The following is an 18,512-nucleotide window of genomic DNA, read 5'->3' as shown; positions in this document are numbered from 1 at the left end:
AACAGTTTTTTTAATGATGCTTTTCTATTTATTAGTCTCAACAAAAACTAAATATATTTTAATCTGGTAGATACTCAGAGTAAATAAATTTGGTAAAAATATACCAAAAACTTTGTATGTATTTTCATACTTCCCTCATAGATTATGGTTAAGAAAAAATAACGAAACAGATTCTAAAATATGTCATATATAAAAAAATTATATCTACATATAGAAAAGGCTAGAATTAAGAAAAATACTTAACTAAAGCCTATTATTCTGGAAGTGAATATAAACAATCAGTAATTAAATGTAATTAAAATTTATAATTGAAAACAAGGTGTTAATTCAGCTAAATAGTTGCATAAAATTTCCATATTTTTTAGTATGTCAGAATGGAAAACAAGCTGTGAAGTATATCTTTTTGGATAGGAAAAGGAAGAAGGTCTCAGTACCATTTGAGCACATGGTATCAAAATTTTAAGGGAGCAAACAATGAACTTTAATATTATTTCCTAAATAGTAACATATATATTCACCCATAATACAGTCATTAATAGAAAATAATTTGTGATTGTAAGAATTGAAGAAAGAGCAGAGAAACACAAAGGGTGGCTCCACAGTCAACAGGTTTATTTCAAACCTCGGAGGGACTTTTGACTGAATTAGGTCAGAAGCCACACTCTCTTACAGACCAAGAGTTTTTAAGGATTCAGGGTGGGAGAGTTTATCAGAGGCTTGGATTGCTTCTGTGTCTCTTTGTTGTGCTTATCTGGGAGGGAGAGTTGTGTGTCTGCTCCTATACATCTTTCTGCAACTTCAGGCATATCCTTCCGAGTCTGCGTTTAGCTTCCCTATCTTAGCGCACCTGAAGGGAAAGGAATGTGTTTACTAAGGCCCACTGTTTTATTGGGCCCATTGTATAAGGGTAAAGTTTGGCAGTTACCTGAGAGACTTTTCCTCCCACCTCCCTCTGCGCCCAAGCTGTCTTATCTGTGTTTTATTGTCTGCTCTTTGTGGCTGCTTGTAGTTAGAAGAGAAGTAATTTCCTTAAAATGCATGAGGCTAGAAAGAGAGCTGGAACTTACAGTGGCCGTGTTTGTCCGAGATGACTGTGCTCCTGCTCTATCAGGGATCATACAGAATTTGGTTCTAATTCTGACTTTTCCACTATGATAACTTGGATAAGCTTTCTATATTTCAGTGTTTTGGGGAATAAATAGAATTGTGAAGATTAAGTGAGATCATGCATATAAAATACATTCCTGAAATAGAACTTTTAGACAAAAGAACAACAAAAAATACTTGAAATAATTTGAGGAAGTAATAATATAAAGTAATCTGTTAGTATGATAATATAAAGAGTAATGTTGATAAAGATTCAAAAGTAATTATTCTTCATTAGCCAGCAAAATTAAATTTTAAAATAAAAACTTCTGTAAAATAGTTTTTTTTAAAAAAAGATAATTGAATATGATGTAAGCTTTTCAACCTAAAGAACTTGATACAGTAAAAATCACATTCACATAAATGATTAGGTTAAAAGCAGCTGAGAAAAGGAACTTGGTGATATTGTCATTTGCTTAAGAAGCTCATTATGTGTTTTTGTTTTTTCTTTTTATTTGTTTTGGTTTTTTCTTTTTTTTTTTTTTTTTTTGAGACGGAGTCTCGCTCTTGCTCTGTCGCCCAGGCTGGAGTGCAGTGGTGCAATCTCAGCTCACTGCAAGCTCCGCCTCCTGGGTTCACACTATGCTCCTGCCTCAGCCTCTTGAGTAGCTGGGACTACAGGTGCCCGCCACCATGCCCGGCTAATTTTTTTGTGTGTTTTTTTAGTAGAGACGGAGTTTCGCCATTTTAGCCAGAATGGTCTCCATCTCCTGACCTTGTGATCCACCTGCCTCGGCCTCCCAAAGTGCTGGGATTACAAGTGTGAGCCACTGCGCCCGGCCCATTATGTGTTTCTTTCATAATTAGACACATGATTATTCACCTTAACCTCATCAGCATAGTTAAAGGTCTAAGTAATTACACTTTATTTAAAATCTCTCTATAATATCCTTTCAGTTTCAAAAAAATCGAATTACTGCATGGAAGTATGAATTTGAAGTGTTTAGAATGTGTTATGTTGCTGTCCTAATGCATTTTTACCAAGTTAGCAGAGGCAACCTCATATCTCATAGTTCCATTTAAATGATGCTTAAGAGAAGCGTGGTATTACTTTCTTCATTAGGAAATAGCTAAGATTGCTCACATGATTAAGGTTCCTTTTAAGAAGGCCAGTAGGTTATGTTAGTGACAACCTATTTGCATTAATAAAAATTGTCCTTGATCATGAAACTAATCAATCAATAGATATATTACATTGAACAGAATATTGAGATAGGTCACCGATGATCTGTGAAACTATACGTTTGTCACTGTGGTCTTGAACAAGTAAAAAAAATTTCTCTGTCTTTGTTTCATTATTGGTAGACTCCAAATTCTTTCATCTTTGCTCCTCCTTTGATGTTGTGAGTCTCAAAGGAAGTAACAGACATAAAATACTTTGTTATTTACCAATAGCATAGGTATATATTAGTATAATTATGTAAGTTTTTGCTTCTTGAAAGTCAGAATCACGCCTGTATTCCCAGCACTTTGGGAGGCCAAGGTGGGAGGATCGCCTGAGGTCAGTAGTTCAAGACCTGCCTGGCCAACATGGTGAAACCCCATCTCTACTAAAAATACAAAAAAAATTACCTGGGTGTGGTGGCAGGCGCATGTAACCTCAGTTACTTGGGAAGCTGAGGCAAGAGAATTGCTCGAACCCAGGAGGCGGAGATTGCAGTGAGCCAAGATCATACCATTGCACTCCAGCCTGGACAACAGGAGTGAAACTCCGTCTCAAAAATGAAAAAAAAAAAAAAAAAAAAAAAAAAAGCTGAAGGATTCTGACTTCTATCACCATAAAGTAATACTGGGATCCCAAAGATTTTGAACACACCTGAGGATACAGGTGAACACTCAAGGGACTCTGCCATGTAAAGTTGAACTGAAGAATAGTGAGGTCTTAACATTTACTGAACAAGAAATTAAAATGTCCCTAGGAAATTAGTGGCACCCTTAATGACAGTGGCATCTTGACTTACATTCCTGCATTGACTTAGAGATTCAATGTACTCTTTTCTACTGTCATGGAGAAGTTTCTAAGTGGTGGTCAGTACTTTACATATCAGATTGATCATTTACATTCACATTGTGTAAAAGAATTGGCACCTCCTCTCTCACCTTGAATAAGGCTAAACATTCCACCATCAGAGTTTTCCAGGTTCTACCAGTCACTAAAAAGTTTTTAAAGCAAATTATTTTAAAGGAGAGAAACACTCTTGAATATTTAGAATAGTGGGGTTGCAAGTGTACATGCAGGATAATATTTTCAATCTTCCCATGGTCAGAAAAAAACTGTAAACCAATTCTCTAAAATATTATCAGATAATAGGGTCTATTTCTGCTTTTCATTTCTCACTGTTTGAAGTGAATCCAGTTTATACACACAACACAATTGAAATTCCAGATTTCTCAAGTGGATAAAGAAAACCCTAAGGTGGCAAATAATAGTATGTAGCTGAGGTTCAGCAGAAAATTGGGGGTAGTAGATAGGGTTTTATTATTATAGTAAATATTAAATACCTTCCTTTTCATATAATGATATTTAACCCTTTATTAAGTGTTTCATGTGCTAGGCAGGCTAAGAGCTATAGCATTATATCACTCAGTCCTTAATTTACTTTATGTGACAGGTACTTTGATTATTGCATTTTACAAAAAAAAAGGACATGAAGCTAGCTCAATTCCTCTTGTCCACAGTCACCCAGCTAATGAGAAGTGGACGAGGATTTAATCCTAAAATGTCTGATTCTAAAATTCTTAAGATGTATTCTGTATAATTTTGATTCTAACACCTAAACATGGCATTTAAGATTATCCGTGACCTGATTTCAGGCTCTTTTTTTTTTTTTTTTTTTTTTGAGACGGAGTCTCGCTCTGTCGCCCAGGCTGGAGTGCAGTGGCGCGATCTCGCTCACTGCAAGCTCCGCCTCCCGGGTTCACGCCATTCTCCTGCCTTAGCCTCGGGAGTAGTTGGGACTACAGGCGCCCGCCCCCTTGCCCGGCTAATTTTTTTGTATTTTTAGTAGAGACGGGGTTTCACCGTGGTCTCAATCTCCTGACCTCGTGATCCACCCGCCTCGGCCTCCCAAAGTGCTGGGATTACAGGCATGAGCCACCGCGCCCGGCCTTCAGGCTCTTCTTTAGCTAAATACACACAGAAACAGACAAACACACTGTACTTTATCTTAATAAACTAACTTCACATCACACATTTCCGTGGTTCTTGCTTTTATTTTCACTTGTCATTTTATCTGGAATACTCTTCCTCCTCATCTGTGCTGATTGAAATCCTATACTTTGAAATTTCTCAACATAGAGCCTGTCACACAGCTCTCTCCAAAGACCTCACTCGCCACACCTGGATGAATTTTCACTTTGTCCCCATATTACTTTTTATCTTCCTAAAAATACCTGTCATTGTTTGTCTTAAAGTTATTTACAGATAAAAAAAAAACTGAAGCCAGCCCCAGAACAAAAGTTATTTAGGTCATAAATTGGTAGATCCAGATTTCCAAGAGTGTTCTGGTTCTAAAACCGGTGTTACTCCTATTATAATGCACTGTCCTAAAAGACAAAATTTTAATGAAAATTATTAAGATCTATTACCCTTTTTATATTACCGAAGTGGCTAATGAATTCAAGTCAGATCCATTTGAGTTCAAATAGTGATTCTGACATACTCAGAGCTGATCCTGGATAAGTTCATTAAACTTTCTTTCAGTTTCTTCTTATGTGCATTCAAAGTATATAAGATTCTTGTGAATATTAAATGACATATTGTGCTAAATCTCCTAGCAGAAGACTTCCCAAATACCAGTTGCTCAATAAATGATTATCAGTACAGTACATCTGTGCAGTCCAGTGGGAAGGCATTTTTTGTCACTATTTCATAGTAGCTGTGCCCTAACATATGACAAGGTAGTAAGTTTTATGTGTGATTAAGTCTCATGGTCTCATTATTTAATTTCATGTCACTATAGTATAAATAGTAAGCAGGATGGTTATAAGTCTAAAACTTAGGTGACTTATTTTCTTAAGTCAATATACATAAAGGCTTTCTATTTGTTTATGCTATGGATTGGCCATTGTGTATAATGCAGTGCCATTCCCCCTGGCTGCATGTAGCTGCTGGGCCAGCCTATCATTTCCTTAAAAATTATATTTAAATCATATTTTCCATTAAAAGAATAATAACCTTGAGGGCTTAGACTTGAAAATCACTAATGGAGCTCTGCACAGTAGGAACAATCCAGCAAAACTGAGCAGAGCAGCAACTAAAAGCCCATTTGTCCAAACTAATTCAAACTTGTTTTTACGAATAGGCAAAGCAAGCAGTTAGAGCAGCCATGTGGAACATTTTCCCTATGCTGGTGGGTGCTGAAAAAAGACGTAAAGTAACAAGTATACCATACTTCCTATAGAATAAAATGCATTTATTGGTATTCTTTATATGAATGTGATAAATTAGTACAAAGAAAAATTGATTTATTCTTCTAAATATTATAAGGGTCCAAATTACCGTGTGGTCAACATGCATTCACAAATGTGTGGGAATTATTCTGGACAAGAGGTTCCCAGGTACAGGGATCAGAAATGATGGACTAATAGAGGTAATAAACAGAGTGGCCTAAGAAGTTGAGTGGAAACCTGTAAAAATAAAAGGATATGAGCAATCTTCCAAGAAAGAGGGCAATTTTGCCATGAAAGTTTTAAGATCTGAAATAAGAGGTATAGGAAATTTCTGAAGTCATTGTCTTTTCTCTCATTTATAAAGTACCTTGTGACATGACTGAAGAAATAAATGTTCCTTTGGAAAAGGTTTAGTTTAGGCTAGTGACTTTTTTTTATCCTACTCCAGATATAAGTGTGGGATGAAGGATACTCCTGTTTGATAACCCTGACTTCTATGACAGTTGTTCTCAACCTGTAGGCAGTGCCCCCTAATGTCCAAATGGAATATCAGACTCTGTGCTTACCTAACAAACCTAAGCTAAATGTGATATATACTCCCATTCTAGTTTGAAATTGAGGATTTCTTTTTTACCTGTTATTTATAAACTGTTTTAAAGAAGAGTAGAACTGTGTGTATTCTAAGAACAGTGATGATTATGAGCCTTAGCTTTGAGGTTCCAGAGTGTCATAAAATTCTTAAAAGTGAAATTCAATTTACCTCAATTAAAAAACATCTGCATATCCTGTGGGACTTGCTGAAAAGGTGAAACAACAGTGTTTTAAAATTTAAAAAGGCCAGGAATTACTGTTTTAGATGAACTGATACTGTATTCAAATTTGAAAGAGATAAAATTGATAATAATCTTCATTAAAGTTTGATATGAATATAAATTGAAAACTATTTTCAAAATTGCTTTATATTGACTATATAAAGGTGTAAGTTAATGAATAGAAAAGTAATTATAATGATGGCTTTCATATATAATACATATTACAAATTGAACTGCTACTGTTTAAGCACTTTAAGTTTTAACTTATTTAATACAAAACAATGAAATAGGTATTATTTTATTGACATAATTATACATATTTCTAGGGTACAATGTGATATTTCATTACATGTATGCAATGTGTGATTATTCTATCAGGGATAGCATACCCATATCTCAGACATTTATTTTTTTGGTCGGGGACATTCAAAATTCTGTTTTCTAGCTATTCAAAAATATGCAGTAAATAATAATTAACTATGGTAACCCTACAGGGCTAGAGAACAACAGAATTTATTCCTCCTATCTAGCTGTAATTTTGTATCCATGAACCACAGTCTCCTTACTCCTCTTTCCCGACCTATCCTTCCCAGCCTATAGTAACCGCTTTTCTACTCTCTATTGCTATGATATCAACTTTTTTAGCTTACACATATGAGGGAGAACATATATATTTATTTTTCTATGCCTGGCTTATTTCAGTTAACATAATGTCCTCCAGGCTTATCCATGTTGCCACAAATGACAGAATTTCATTTTTTATGGCGGAATAGTATTTCATTGTGTACATATGCTACACTTTCCTTATCCATTCATCTGTTAATGGACACTTAGGTCAATATCATATCCTGGCTATTGTGAATAATGCTGCAATAAACATGGGAATGCAGCTATTTATTTGACATACTGGTTTCCTTTCATGTGGATAAATACCCAGTAGTGGAATTGCTGAAGCTTATGGTAGTTCTGTTTTCCATAATGGTTGTAATAATTTACATTCCCACCAACAATGTATGAGTTCCCTTTTCTCTACATCCTTATCAATATATGCCATTTTTGTCTTTTTGGTAATAGCCATTCTAACTGGGATGAGATGATATCTCACTGTGGTTTTGATTTGCATTTATCTGATAAATAGTGATTTTTCCGCATTTTCTCATTACTTTTGGCCATTTGTGTGGCTTTTTTTGAGAAATATCTGTTTAGGTCACTTGCCCATTTTAAAATCAGATTCTTTGCGGGTTTTTGGTTTGTTTTTTTGTTTTGCTATTGTTTGAATTCATTGTATATTCTGGATATTAATCTTATTACATGAATAAAATGTTGTCTCTTCACTCTCTTGATTACTTCCTTTGCTGTTGAGAAGATTTTAGCTTAATATAATGCCATTTATGTAGTTTTACTTTTGTTGCCTAAGTTTGGAGGCCTTATTCATACAATTTTTTGCCTACTCATGTCCTGATGCATTTCCCCTATGGTTTTTTTCTAGTAGTTTCATAGTTTAGGATCTTACATTTAAGTCTTTAACCCATTTTGAGTTGATTTTTATATGGTGATAGATAAGAGTGTAGTTTCATTCTTCTGCATGTGGATATCCAGTTATCCCACCACCATTTAATGGAAAGGGTGTTCTTTCCCCAGTGTATGTTCTTAATGCATTTGGCAAAAATCAGTTGGGTGTAAATATGTGGATTTATTTCTGAGTTCTCTATTCTGTTCCATTGGTCTATGTGTCTGTTTTTATGCCAGTGCCTTCCTGTTTTGGTTTCTATGGCTATGTAATATATTTTGAAGTCTGGTAATGTGATACCTTCAGCTTTCTTCTTCTGGCTCAGAATTGCTTTGGCTATTTGGAGTCTTATGTGGCACCACACATTTTAGGATTGTGTTTTTCTATTTCTGTAAAGAATGTCTTGGCATTTTGACAGGTATTACTTTAAATCTGTAGATTGCTTTGGGTAGTATGGTCATTTAAAAATATTAATCCAATCCATGAACATGAAATTTTTATTTTTGTGTGTCTTCCTAAATTTCTTTCATCAGTGTTTTATAGTTTTTTATTGTAGAGAGCTTTCACCTCTTTGATTAAACTTATTTCTAGTTTTTTTTTTTTTTTTTTTTGGCTATTATAAATGGGATTGCTTTCTTGATTTCTTTTTCAACTAGTTTGCTATTGGTATAAAAAAGGTCACTGATTTTTGTATGTTGATTTTGTATCTTACAACTTTTCTGAATTCACTTATTACTTCTGACAGTTGTGTTGTGGTATTCTCAGGGTTTTCCTTATATACAATCATGTCAAATGCAAACAGGGATAACTTAATCTCTTACTTTCCAGTTTGGATGCTGTTCATTTCTTTCTGTTGCCTAATTTCTCTGGCTAGGACTTCCAGTGCCATGTTGAATAAGGATGGTGAAAATGGGCATCTTTCTCTTGTTCCAGTTCTTTGAGGAAAAGTTTTCAACTTTTTTCCTTTCACTATGATATTAGCTGTGGGTTTGTCATATTGGCCTTTACTGTGTTGAGGTATGTTCCTTCTGCACCTAATTTACAGATAATTTTTATCCTGAAGAGATGTTGTATTTTATCAAATGCTTTTTCTGCATCTATTGAGATGATGTGTTTTTTTTTTTTCTTGCTTTCATTCTGTTCATATGATGTGTCACATTTATTGATTTGCACACATTGAACCATCCTTGCATTCCTGGGATAAATCCTACTTGATCATGGTGTATAATCTTTTTGATGTGCTGTTGTATTTGGTTTGCTAGTATTTCGTTCAAGATGTTTGTGTCTGTATTCATCAGGAATACTAACCTGTAGATTTTTGTTGTTGTTGTGTCCTTTTCTGGTTTTTGGTATTAGGGTAGTTCTAGCCTTGTGGAATACATTTGGAAGAATTCATTCCCCTTCAATTTTATTTACTTATTTATTTTTATTATATTAAATTCTAGGGTACATGTATACAATGTGCAGGTTTGTTACACAGGTATACATGTGCCATGTTGCTTTGCTGCACCCATCAACTCATCATTTATATTAGGTATTTCTCCTAATACTGTCTCTCCCTGAGCCCCCCACAGGCCCTGGTGTGTGATGTTCCCCACCCTGTGTCCAAGTGTTCTCATTGTTCAATTCCCACCTGTGAGTGAGAATATGCAGTGTTGTTTCTGAGGCCTCTGTTCTGATCCATTGGTCTATAGCTCTGTTTTGGTACCAGTACCATGCTGCTTTGGTTACTATAGCCTTCTAGTATAGTTGGAAGTCAGGTGGCGTGATGCCTCCAGCTTTGTTCTTTTGGCTTAGGATTGTCTTGGCAATGTGGCCTCTTTTTTGGTTCCATATGAACTTTAAAGTAGTTTTTTCCAGTTCTGTGAAGACAGTCATCGGTAGCTTGATGGGGATGGCATTGAATCTACAAATTACCTTGGGCAGTATGGCCATTTTCATGATATTGATTATTCCTATCCATGAGCATGGAATGTTCTTCCATTTGTTTGTGTCCTCTTATTTCATTGAGCAGTGGTTTGTAGTTCTCCTTGAAGAGGTCCTTCACATCCCTTGTCAGTTGGATTCCTAAGTATTTTATTTTATGTGTAGCCATTGTGAATTGAATTCACTCATGATCTGGCTGTTTGTCTGTTATTGGTGTTTAGAAATACTTGTGATTTTTGGTTGGTAGGCTATTAATTATTGCCTCAATTTCAGAGCCTGTTATTGGTTTATTCAGAGATTCAACTTCTTCCTGGTTTAGTCTTGGGAGGGTATATGTGTCAAGGAATTTATCCATTTCTTCTAGAATTTTTAGTTTATTTGCATATAGGTGTTTATAGTATTCTCTGATGGTAGTTTGTATTTCTGTGGGATCAGTGGTGATATCCCCTTTATCATTTTTTATTGCATCTATTTAATTCTTCTCACTTTTCTTCTTTATTAGTCTTGCTAGTGGTCTATCAATTTTGTTGAGCTTTTCAAAAAACCAGCTCCTGGATTCACTGATTTTTCTGAAGGGTTTTTTGTGTCTCTATCACCTTCATTTCTGCTCTGATCTTAGTTATTTCCTGCCTTCTGCTGGCTTTTTGATTTGTTTGCTCTTGCTTCTCTAGTTCTTTTAATTGTGATATTAGGGTGTCGATTTTAGATCTTTCCTGCTTTCTGTTGTGGGCATTTAGTGCTATAAATTTCCCTCTACACACTGCTTTAAATGTGTCCCAGCAATTCTGGTACATTGTGTCTTTGTTCTCATTGGTTTCAAAGAACATCATTATTTCTGCCTTCATTTCGCTATTTACCCAGTAGTCATTCAGGAGCAGATTGTTCAGTTTCCATGTAGTTGTGCGGTTTTGCATTAGTTTCTTAATTCTGAGTTCTAATTTGATTTCACTGTGGTCTGAGAGAGTTTGTCGTGATTTTTGTTCTTTTACATTTGGGGAGGAGTGCTTTACTTCCAATTATGTGGTCAATTTTAGAATAAGTGCAATGTGGTGCTGAGAAGAATGTATATTCTGTTGATTTGGGGTAGAGAGTTCTGTAGATGTCTATTAGGTATGCTTGGTGCAGAGCTGAGTTCAAATCCTGGATATCCTTGTTAACTTTCTGTCTAGTTGATCTAATATTGACAGTGGGGTGTTAAAGTCTCCCATTATTATTGTGTGGGAGTCTAAGTCTCTTTGTAGGTCTCTAAGGACTTGCTTTATGAATCTGGGTGCTCCTGTATTGGGTGCATATATATTTAGGTTAGTTAGCTCTTCTTGTTGCGTTGATCCCTTTACCATTATGTAATGGCCTTTGTCTTTTTTGATCTTTGTCGATTTAAAGTCTGTTTTATCAGACTAGCATTGCAACCCCTCCAGTTTTTTTGCTTTCCATTTGCTTGGTAAATCTTCCTCCATCCCTTCATTTTGAGCCTATGTGTGTCTCTGCATGTGAGATTGGTCTCCTGAGTATAGGATACTGATGGATCTTTACTATCCAGTTTGCCAGTCTGTGTCTTTTAATTGGGGTATTTAGCCCATTTACATTTAAGGTTAATATTTTTATGTGTGAATTTGATCTGTCATTATGATGTTAGCTGGTTATTTTGCCCATTAATTGATGCAGTTTCTTAATAGCATTGATGGTCTTTACAATTTGGCATGTTTTTGCAGTGGCTGGTACTGGTTGTTCCTTTCCATGTTTGGTGCTTCTTTCAGGAGCTCTTGTAAGGCAGGCCTGGTGGTGACAAAATCAATCAGCATTTGCTTGCCTGTAAAGGATTTTATTTCTCCTTCACTTATGAAGCTTAGTTTGGCTGGATATGAAATTCTGGGTTGAAAATTCTTTTCCTTAAGAATGTTGAATATTGGCTCCCACTCTCTTCTGGCTTGTACGGTTTCTTCTGAGAGATCCACTGTTACTCTAATGGAATTCCCTTTGTGGGTAACCCAATCTTTGTCTCTAGCTGCCTTTAACATTTTTTCCTTCATTTCAACCTTGGTGAATCTGACAATTATGTGTCTTGGGGTTGCTCTTCTCAAGGAGTACCTTTTGGTGTTCTCTGTATTTCCTGAATTTGAATCTTGGCTTGCCTTGCTAGGTTGGGAAAGTTCTCCTGGTTAATATCCTGAAGAGTGTTTTCCAACTTGGTTCCATTCTCCCCATGACTTTCAGGTACACACATCAAACGTAGATTTGGTCTTTTCACATAGTCCTGTATTTCTTGGAGGCTTTGTTCATTTCTTTTTACTCTTTTTTCTCTAATCTTGTCTTCTTGCTTTATTTCATTAATTTGATCTTCAATCACTGATATCCTTTCTTCCACTTGATTGAGGCGGCTACTGAAGCTTGTGCATGCATCACAAAGTTCTCGTGCCATGGTTTTCAGCTCCATCAGGTCATTTAAGTTCTTCTCTACACTGTTTATTCTAGTTAGCCATTCGTCTAACCTTTTTTCAAGGTTTTTAGCTTCCTTGTGATGGCTGAGAACATCTCCTTTAACTCGAAGAAGTTTGTTATTACTGAGCTTCTGAAGCCTACTTCTGTCAACTCATCAAAGTCATTCTCCATCCAGCTTTGTTCCATTGCTGTCAAAGAGCTGTGATACTTTGGTAGAGAAGAGGCACTCTGGTTTTTAGAATTTTCAGCTTTTCTGCTCTGGTTTTTCTTCCCATCTTTGTGGTTTTATCTACCTTTGGTCTTTGATGTTGGTGGCCTACAGATGGGGTTTTGGTGTGGATGTCCTTTTTGTTGATGTTGATGCTATTCCTTTCTGTTTGTTAGTTTTCCTTCTAACAGGTCCCTCAGCTGTAGGTCTGTTAGAGTTTGCTGGGGGTCCACTCCAGACCCTGTTTGGCTGGGTATCACCAGTGGAGGCTGCAGAACAGCAAATATTGCAGAACAGCAAATATTGCTGTCTGATCCTTCCTCTGGAAGCTTCGTCCCAGAGGGGCACTGAGCTGTATGAGGTGTCTGTCAGCCCCTACTGGGAGGTGTCTCCCAGTTATGCTACACAGGGGTCAACAACCCACTTGAGGAGGCAGTCTGTCCATTCTCAGAGCTCAAATGCCATGCTGGGAGAACCAGTGCTCTCTTCAGAGCTGTCAGACAGGGCTGTTTAAGTCTTCAGAACTTTCTGCTGCCTTTTGTTCAGCTGTGCCCTGCCCACAGAGATGGAATTTATAGAGGCAGTAGGCCTTGCTGAGCTGTGGTGGGCTCCCCCAGTTCAAGCTTCCTAGCCGCTTTGTTTACCTACTCAAGCCTCGGCAATGGCAGATGCCCCTCCCCCTGCCAGGCTGCAGCTTCGTAGGTTGATCTCAGACTGCTGTGCTAGCAGTGAGCAAGGCTCCGTGGGCGTGGGACTCACCGAGCCAGGCACGGGAGAGAAGCTGCTGGTCTGCCAGTTGCTAAGACTGTGGGAAAAGTACAGTATTTGGGCAGAAGTGTCCCCTTTTTCCAGGTACAGTCTGTCACAGTCTGTTATGGCTTCCCTTGGCTAGGAAAGGGAAATCCCCCAACCTCTTGTACTTCGCAGGTGAGGTGATGCCCCATACTGCTTTGGCTTGCCCTCTGTGGGCTGCACCCACTGTCCAACCAGTCCCAATGAGATGAACTAGGTACCTCAGTTGGAAATGCAGAAATCACCCATCTTCTGCGTCTATCACACTGGGAGCTGCAGACCAGAGCTGTTCCTATTCGCCCATCTTGGAATGGACCTGAAAGGCTTGGTCCTGACCACCAAAGAAATACTTTATCAGCTCCTGCAGTGTCTATTCTTCCATCTGTGCATAGACTTGCGTGGCCATTATGGAGGATCCTTTAAGCTAGGTTGCTGGCCAGTTTCTTTCCTTCAATTTTAAAAAACAGTTTGAGAATAATTCATGTTAGTTCTCTAAAAGTTTGGTAGAATTTGCAGTGAAGCCATCTGGTTTTTATTTTCTAGAAGAAGAAACAGGCAAAGAGTAGAAAATAACCTGCTCAAGATCATGCAGGCAACAGGCAGCAGACCAGGCTTTGAAACTAGGAAGTCTAATTCCAAAGTTTCTGAGAATAGGGAGGTAAAAACTTAAATGAGTTTAATGTCCATAATGCGGAAGCAAGGTAAAGAATTAAAAATATGAGACCAAAGTTGAGGTAAAGGTAAGATAAAAGCAGGGGAGATCTCCCCTTTCCACAGAGAAGCATCAGCTGCTTGCCAACATTTCCCTGAAATGTATGCATTAGTTACATACATTTTCTATAAAAAAAAAAAAAAGAAAAACTCTTCAAAAAAAGTCTAAAGACCACTGTATGTATATTAACCATACCAACATTACTAAATGTTAACATTTAAAGCATTATACCTTCTAGAATAAGAATGAAGTAAATTATAGTTACAATTAGATATATTTTCTCATTAATCGCTAACTATGTTGATTCCTGTTTTCTCTTTTCTAATTACAGTTTCAGAGAGAAAATTAACCTCAATTTATTTTTTTATACCTCTTTGATTTTTTTCTATTAAAAATGTCAAATCTTGTCCATAGCTAGGGAATAAAGACTTCACAAAAGTTCTGATTCTCCTCATTCTCTTCTGAAGTGAAGATCGCATTTATTGTTAGTTTTTCTTTTCCCCCGCACCCTTAGCAAGCTTTCTTGCCCTTAGTAGCAGAAAGATATGTCACCTTTTAAATACCTATTTCTAAAAACTGCCCTGAGCTTTCCTCCTGGAAATAGGGTAAAGACAAATAAGATAAAATTTTAGTCATATACATGTGCTTGTTTGTAATGTCTTATTTTAAAAAGAAAGGAATAATTTTCTTCTCTTCTTTTAAAAGAGAGTACCTTCACTGAATGAAAGGCAGTATACCTAATCTTTGATTTCTTAAAATTTTTCTTGGTTTACCTGTAGCAACCTGACCGTTTTAAATGCTGCCTTCCTATAATGATTGTTTTCCAGAGGCACATATTTAATAACTTTAAATAAAAAGCAAACTTATTTTATTTTCCAAATAAATGTAAAATGGTATTTTACAGCATGAGACAGGATTTTTTGTCTTCATCCAGAGAAAAAATGATTTAATTCAAATTTTTATATATTGTACTCAAATTGTTCAACATATTAAAATATCTTCACTTTGCCTTTTCTCTGAAGACCTAGAATTACTGTGCTCTTAAATTATCACAACATTCACAGTTCCAATCACTTCAAAGTTGCGTCAAGCATCATTATGCCCCTAAGGGAAAATTGAACTAATGCCCTCAAACAGCACAGTGTTTATTAACTTAAGTAACCATTTATAAATGAGAGTGGAATCAGGCAATCTATTACAGGAGCATTTGGTGTTGAACTGATAAGGGCTCTCAAATAATTACATATATAAAGATATAGTAATCATTTTTATTAAGGGTGGTGCAAAAGTAATTGCGGTTTTTGCCATTGCAAAACCGCACTTTACTGCAAAAACCACAATTACTTTTTGCTCCAACCTAATATGTGTTGTTAGAATGATGATATTTCAATAAGAAATATACCCAAATCTTATGCCAAGATCATTTTTACTATCTTCCCAAATAATAGGTATTAAAAAATCAACATATGATGCAAAACTCAATGTACTGAATATTTCAGCTTTCTATGAATATGAGCTATGTGAATTCTGTATTCATATTCCATGTGATTTTTTTGTTCTTAGAAATAATTAAAATACTTTAATGTGTTTAGGACTTTTTAACAATGTACACTATTATATTTTACCCTGAATTGGGTAATACTCGTTTCTTATCCAGAATTGGGTAGTATTTTTATATCGGAAGCTGAATTAGGCATGTATTAACTCCATTTGAGAGGAAACCAAGCCCCAAAGAGGTTAAATGATCCATCCTGTTGGGATTCAGGCTAGGTATTGAACCCAAAACTGCAGAAGACATTTGGCAACATAATAAGCATATTAGGACTAAGTGACATGAGTTATTGGGGGAAAAACATAGAAAACGATTGTGTTCCTTTTGAGATAAAGCATATATTAGGTAAGTTTAGTCACTTATAGCTATTTGTAGTGTATTGAATTCTTTTTTTTTTTTTTTTTTTTTTTTTTTGAGACAGTCTCACTCTGTTGGCCAGGCTGAAGTGCAGTGGCATGATCTCGGCTCACTGCAACCTCTGCCTTCCGGGCTCAAGCAATTCTCCTGCCTCAGCCTCCTGAGTAACTGGGATTATAGGGGTGTGCCACCATGCCCAGCTAATTTTTGTATTTTTAGTAGAGACGGGGTTTCACCATGTTGGCCAGGCTGGTCTTGAACTCCTGACCTAAGGTAATCCGCCCACCTCGGCCTCCCAAAGTGCTGTGATTACAGGCATGAGCCACCGTGCGTGGCCTATTGAATATTTTAATAATGTATAATTGTTATCCGTCTCTCCATTACTCTCAGTTTCCCTGATTTTCCTATGACCAAATGTGTACATGTGTTGATTTTTTTGTGTTTATTATATAGCCTGCTAAAGTCTGTGAAGTAACTTTCTTTCTTCTCTGTTTTAGTTTGTGCCATTCAGGGATTATATTGACAGAAGCGGAAACCACGTATTGAGCATGGCTAGATTGGCGAAAGACGTCCTAGCTGAGATCCCTGAGCAGTTTCTCTCCTATATGAGAGCCCGAGGAATCAAGCCATCACCTGCGCCTCCCCCATACACCCCACCTACACATGTGTTACAGACTCAAATATGACTGTGCTCTGAAATGCTAATGTCACTACAAATCAGAACTGCTGAGTTAATGCTTTGTGCCTGGTGCTCTGTGATGAACCAGGCAATGGGATACTTTTCTCAGTTTGGTTTCAGCAGTACTGGTTAATGTGCTTTCTTGGATCCAAAATTAAATCTATTCCTAAACCAAAACTGTAAATATGGTTGTTGCATGAGCAACAGAAAAATTGTTTAAATGCTTGAAGCAAAGTACGGATGTCTTCTCTAAATCTTTTTTTTTTTTTTTTAACAGAAACAGCTAATTTCCAATGTATTGTTGGAAAAAAGCACAAACTATGTTTTTAACTCAAATATTGTCTTCGACTGCTATGTGTATAGGAAAGCAGTCTCTGTATCAATGTTTACATGTTACTACTTTTTAAATTTCAATACTTTTATAACCGTTCTTAAGAATAAGAGTTTTGAATACTGAATCCTTTGTCTTCTAAATTGCAATAGCTATAATCACAAGAGCAATATCTCTTTGAATGACTGTCTGGACAAACACAATTGCAAATAAGGGAAGGGAAAAATGATTTTCTATTTCTCAGTAACTGGATTGTCTTAAGAAACTACATCTGCTTAATAATCAGTTTCTCAGCAATGTTTGCTGAGTTTGGGAGTCTAAGCCTAGCAGATGTGTCTCCTGGTTGAACATGCACTTTTCATGGAGTTTGGGTTCTAAATTTAGACCGCAGTTGGTTTGTATTTTGTAACACTAAGTAGAAATTAGAAAAAGTCAAACATTGTGAGCTATAAATGCACAGAAAATGCTTTGTAAAAAGTAGCATCCTGATATAATAATGCTATTTAGAAAGACTGAAACCAAGACTATTTAACTGTGAACCATGTAGCAGATGTTTTAAACTTTTTATTCCATTATATCTTGTCTAGATATTTTAATTCAAAGGGATACTGGCTCTCTTGATTGGGATTTCTTGTTATCACCATTCCATGTTGCCACGCAAGGTGCACAGGCTGGAAGTCTTTTGTGAAATTCTCAGTTAAATATATACAACTATGTGACTTAGTGCACAACACATTTGTGAAATAACCTACTCCTATATACTGACCTGCCTGTCCACAAATAATTGTAAAGAGTTTTTGCATGTACAGTTTTTACAAGAATTACAGTTTTGTGAAGTTGTGTCTAAATTAAAGCATTTCTTTAGTACAAATGGCCTTAAATTCTCACAGAATTCCTGGAAATGATTGTGAATTGCCTTCAAATAATGGAAAAGTATATTTATTTGTGTGTGTGTGTGTGTGTCAAAAATGTAACTGCTTTATAATATTTTTTCCTTACCTATATATTCTATTTAATACTTGGTTTATTTCTACTGTACATTGTTTTCTTTGTCCCAAGTTGACCTAGGGTGACTTTTATAAGCATGAAACTATTTTACTGGAAAGAATATATACATCCACATATCTAACAGTATCAGTGTTACATAACTATGTAATACTCAATTGTCCATTTTTAATTATGTATTAAAATCTTTAAATCATTACTATTTGTTTTGTACATTTCATGTATGAATGACAGTAGAGTTTGATGTCTTCATTTACTGATCTTATTTATGCCAGTACAGTGTATAACCTGCAGATTTTTAAATTTACCTTTATCAACCCATAAAACAAAAATAAATAAGATCAATATTCTTTTCTTCTTGTCAAACATTAGTTATTTTTTTGAACTGTCCAGAGAAAACAAAAGTTACACAATTCCTTGTATAAATAATAGTTTGCTCAAACCTAGTGGGAGTAAATGGCCAGGAATGAAGCAATTTCTCTTTACAAATGTTATCATTTATATGGCTGAGAATGATAATCAGAAACTTATGTGATGTTAATGCTATATATAAGATTAGAAAATACTTAAATCTTGTATCTTCATTGCAGAAATGTAGTAAACCAAGAGTGGAGGGATTAAGTGATGTATCCAAGACTATATAACTAGAGA

At 36.0% G+C, this 18,512-nt stretch overlaps 1 protein-coding gene across 9 annotated transcripts in view; it reads left to right on the top strand.

The window, feature by feature from the left end:
- Positions 1-18,227, top strand: part of CPNE8 (copine 8) — a 240,112-nt gene extending 221,885 nt beyond the window's left edge. For all 9 annotated transcript variants that reach the window (XM_074005902.1, XM_074005898.1, XM_074005899.1 and 6 more), the window contains one exon: positions 16,344-18,227. In XM_074005902.1, the coding sequence (XP_073862003.1) occupies positions 16,344-16,532 (189 nt within the window). In that variant the 3' untranslated portion in view covers positions 16,533-18,227. The remainder of the gene's footprint in view (positions 1-16,343) is intronic.
- The last annotated feature ends 285 nt before the right edge of the window (positions 18,228-18,512 follow it).

Source organism: Macaca fascicularis, chromosome 11 (genome assembly GCF_037993035.2).
Source record: "Macaca fascicularis isolate 582-1 chromosome 11, T2T-MFA8v1.1".
Taxonomy (NCBI): Eukaryota; Metazoa; Chordata; class Mammalia; order Primates; family Cercopithecidae; genus Macaca; species Macaca fascicularis.
The sequence above is the reverse complement of the archived record's forward strand: the minus strand, read 5'-3'. Positions and strand labels throughout refer to the sequence as shown.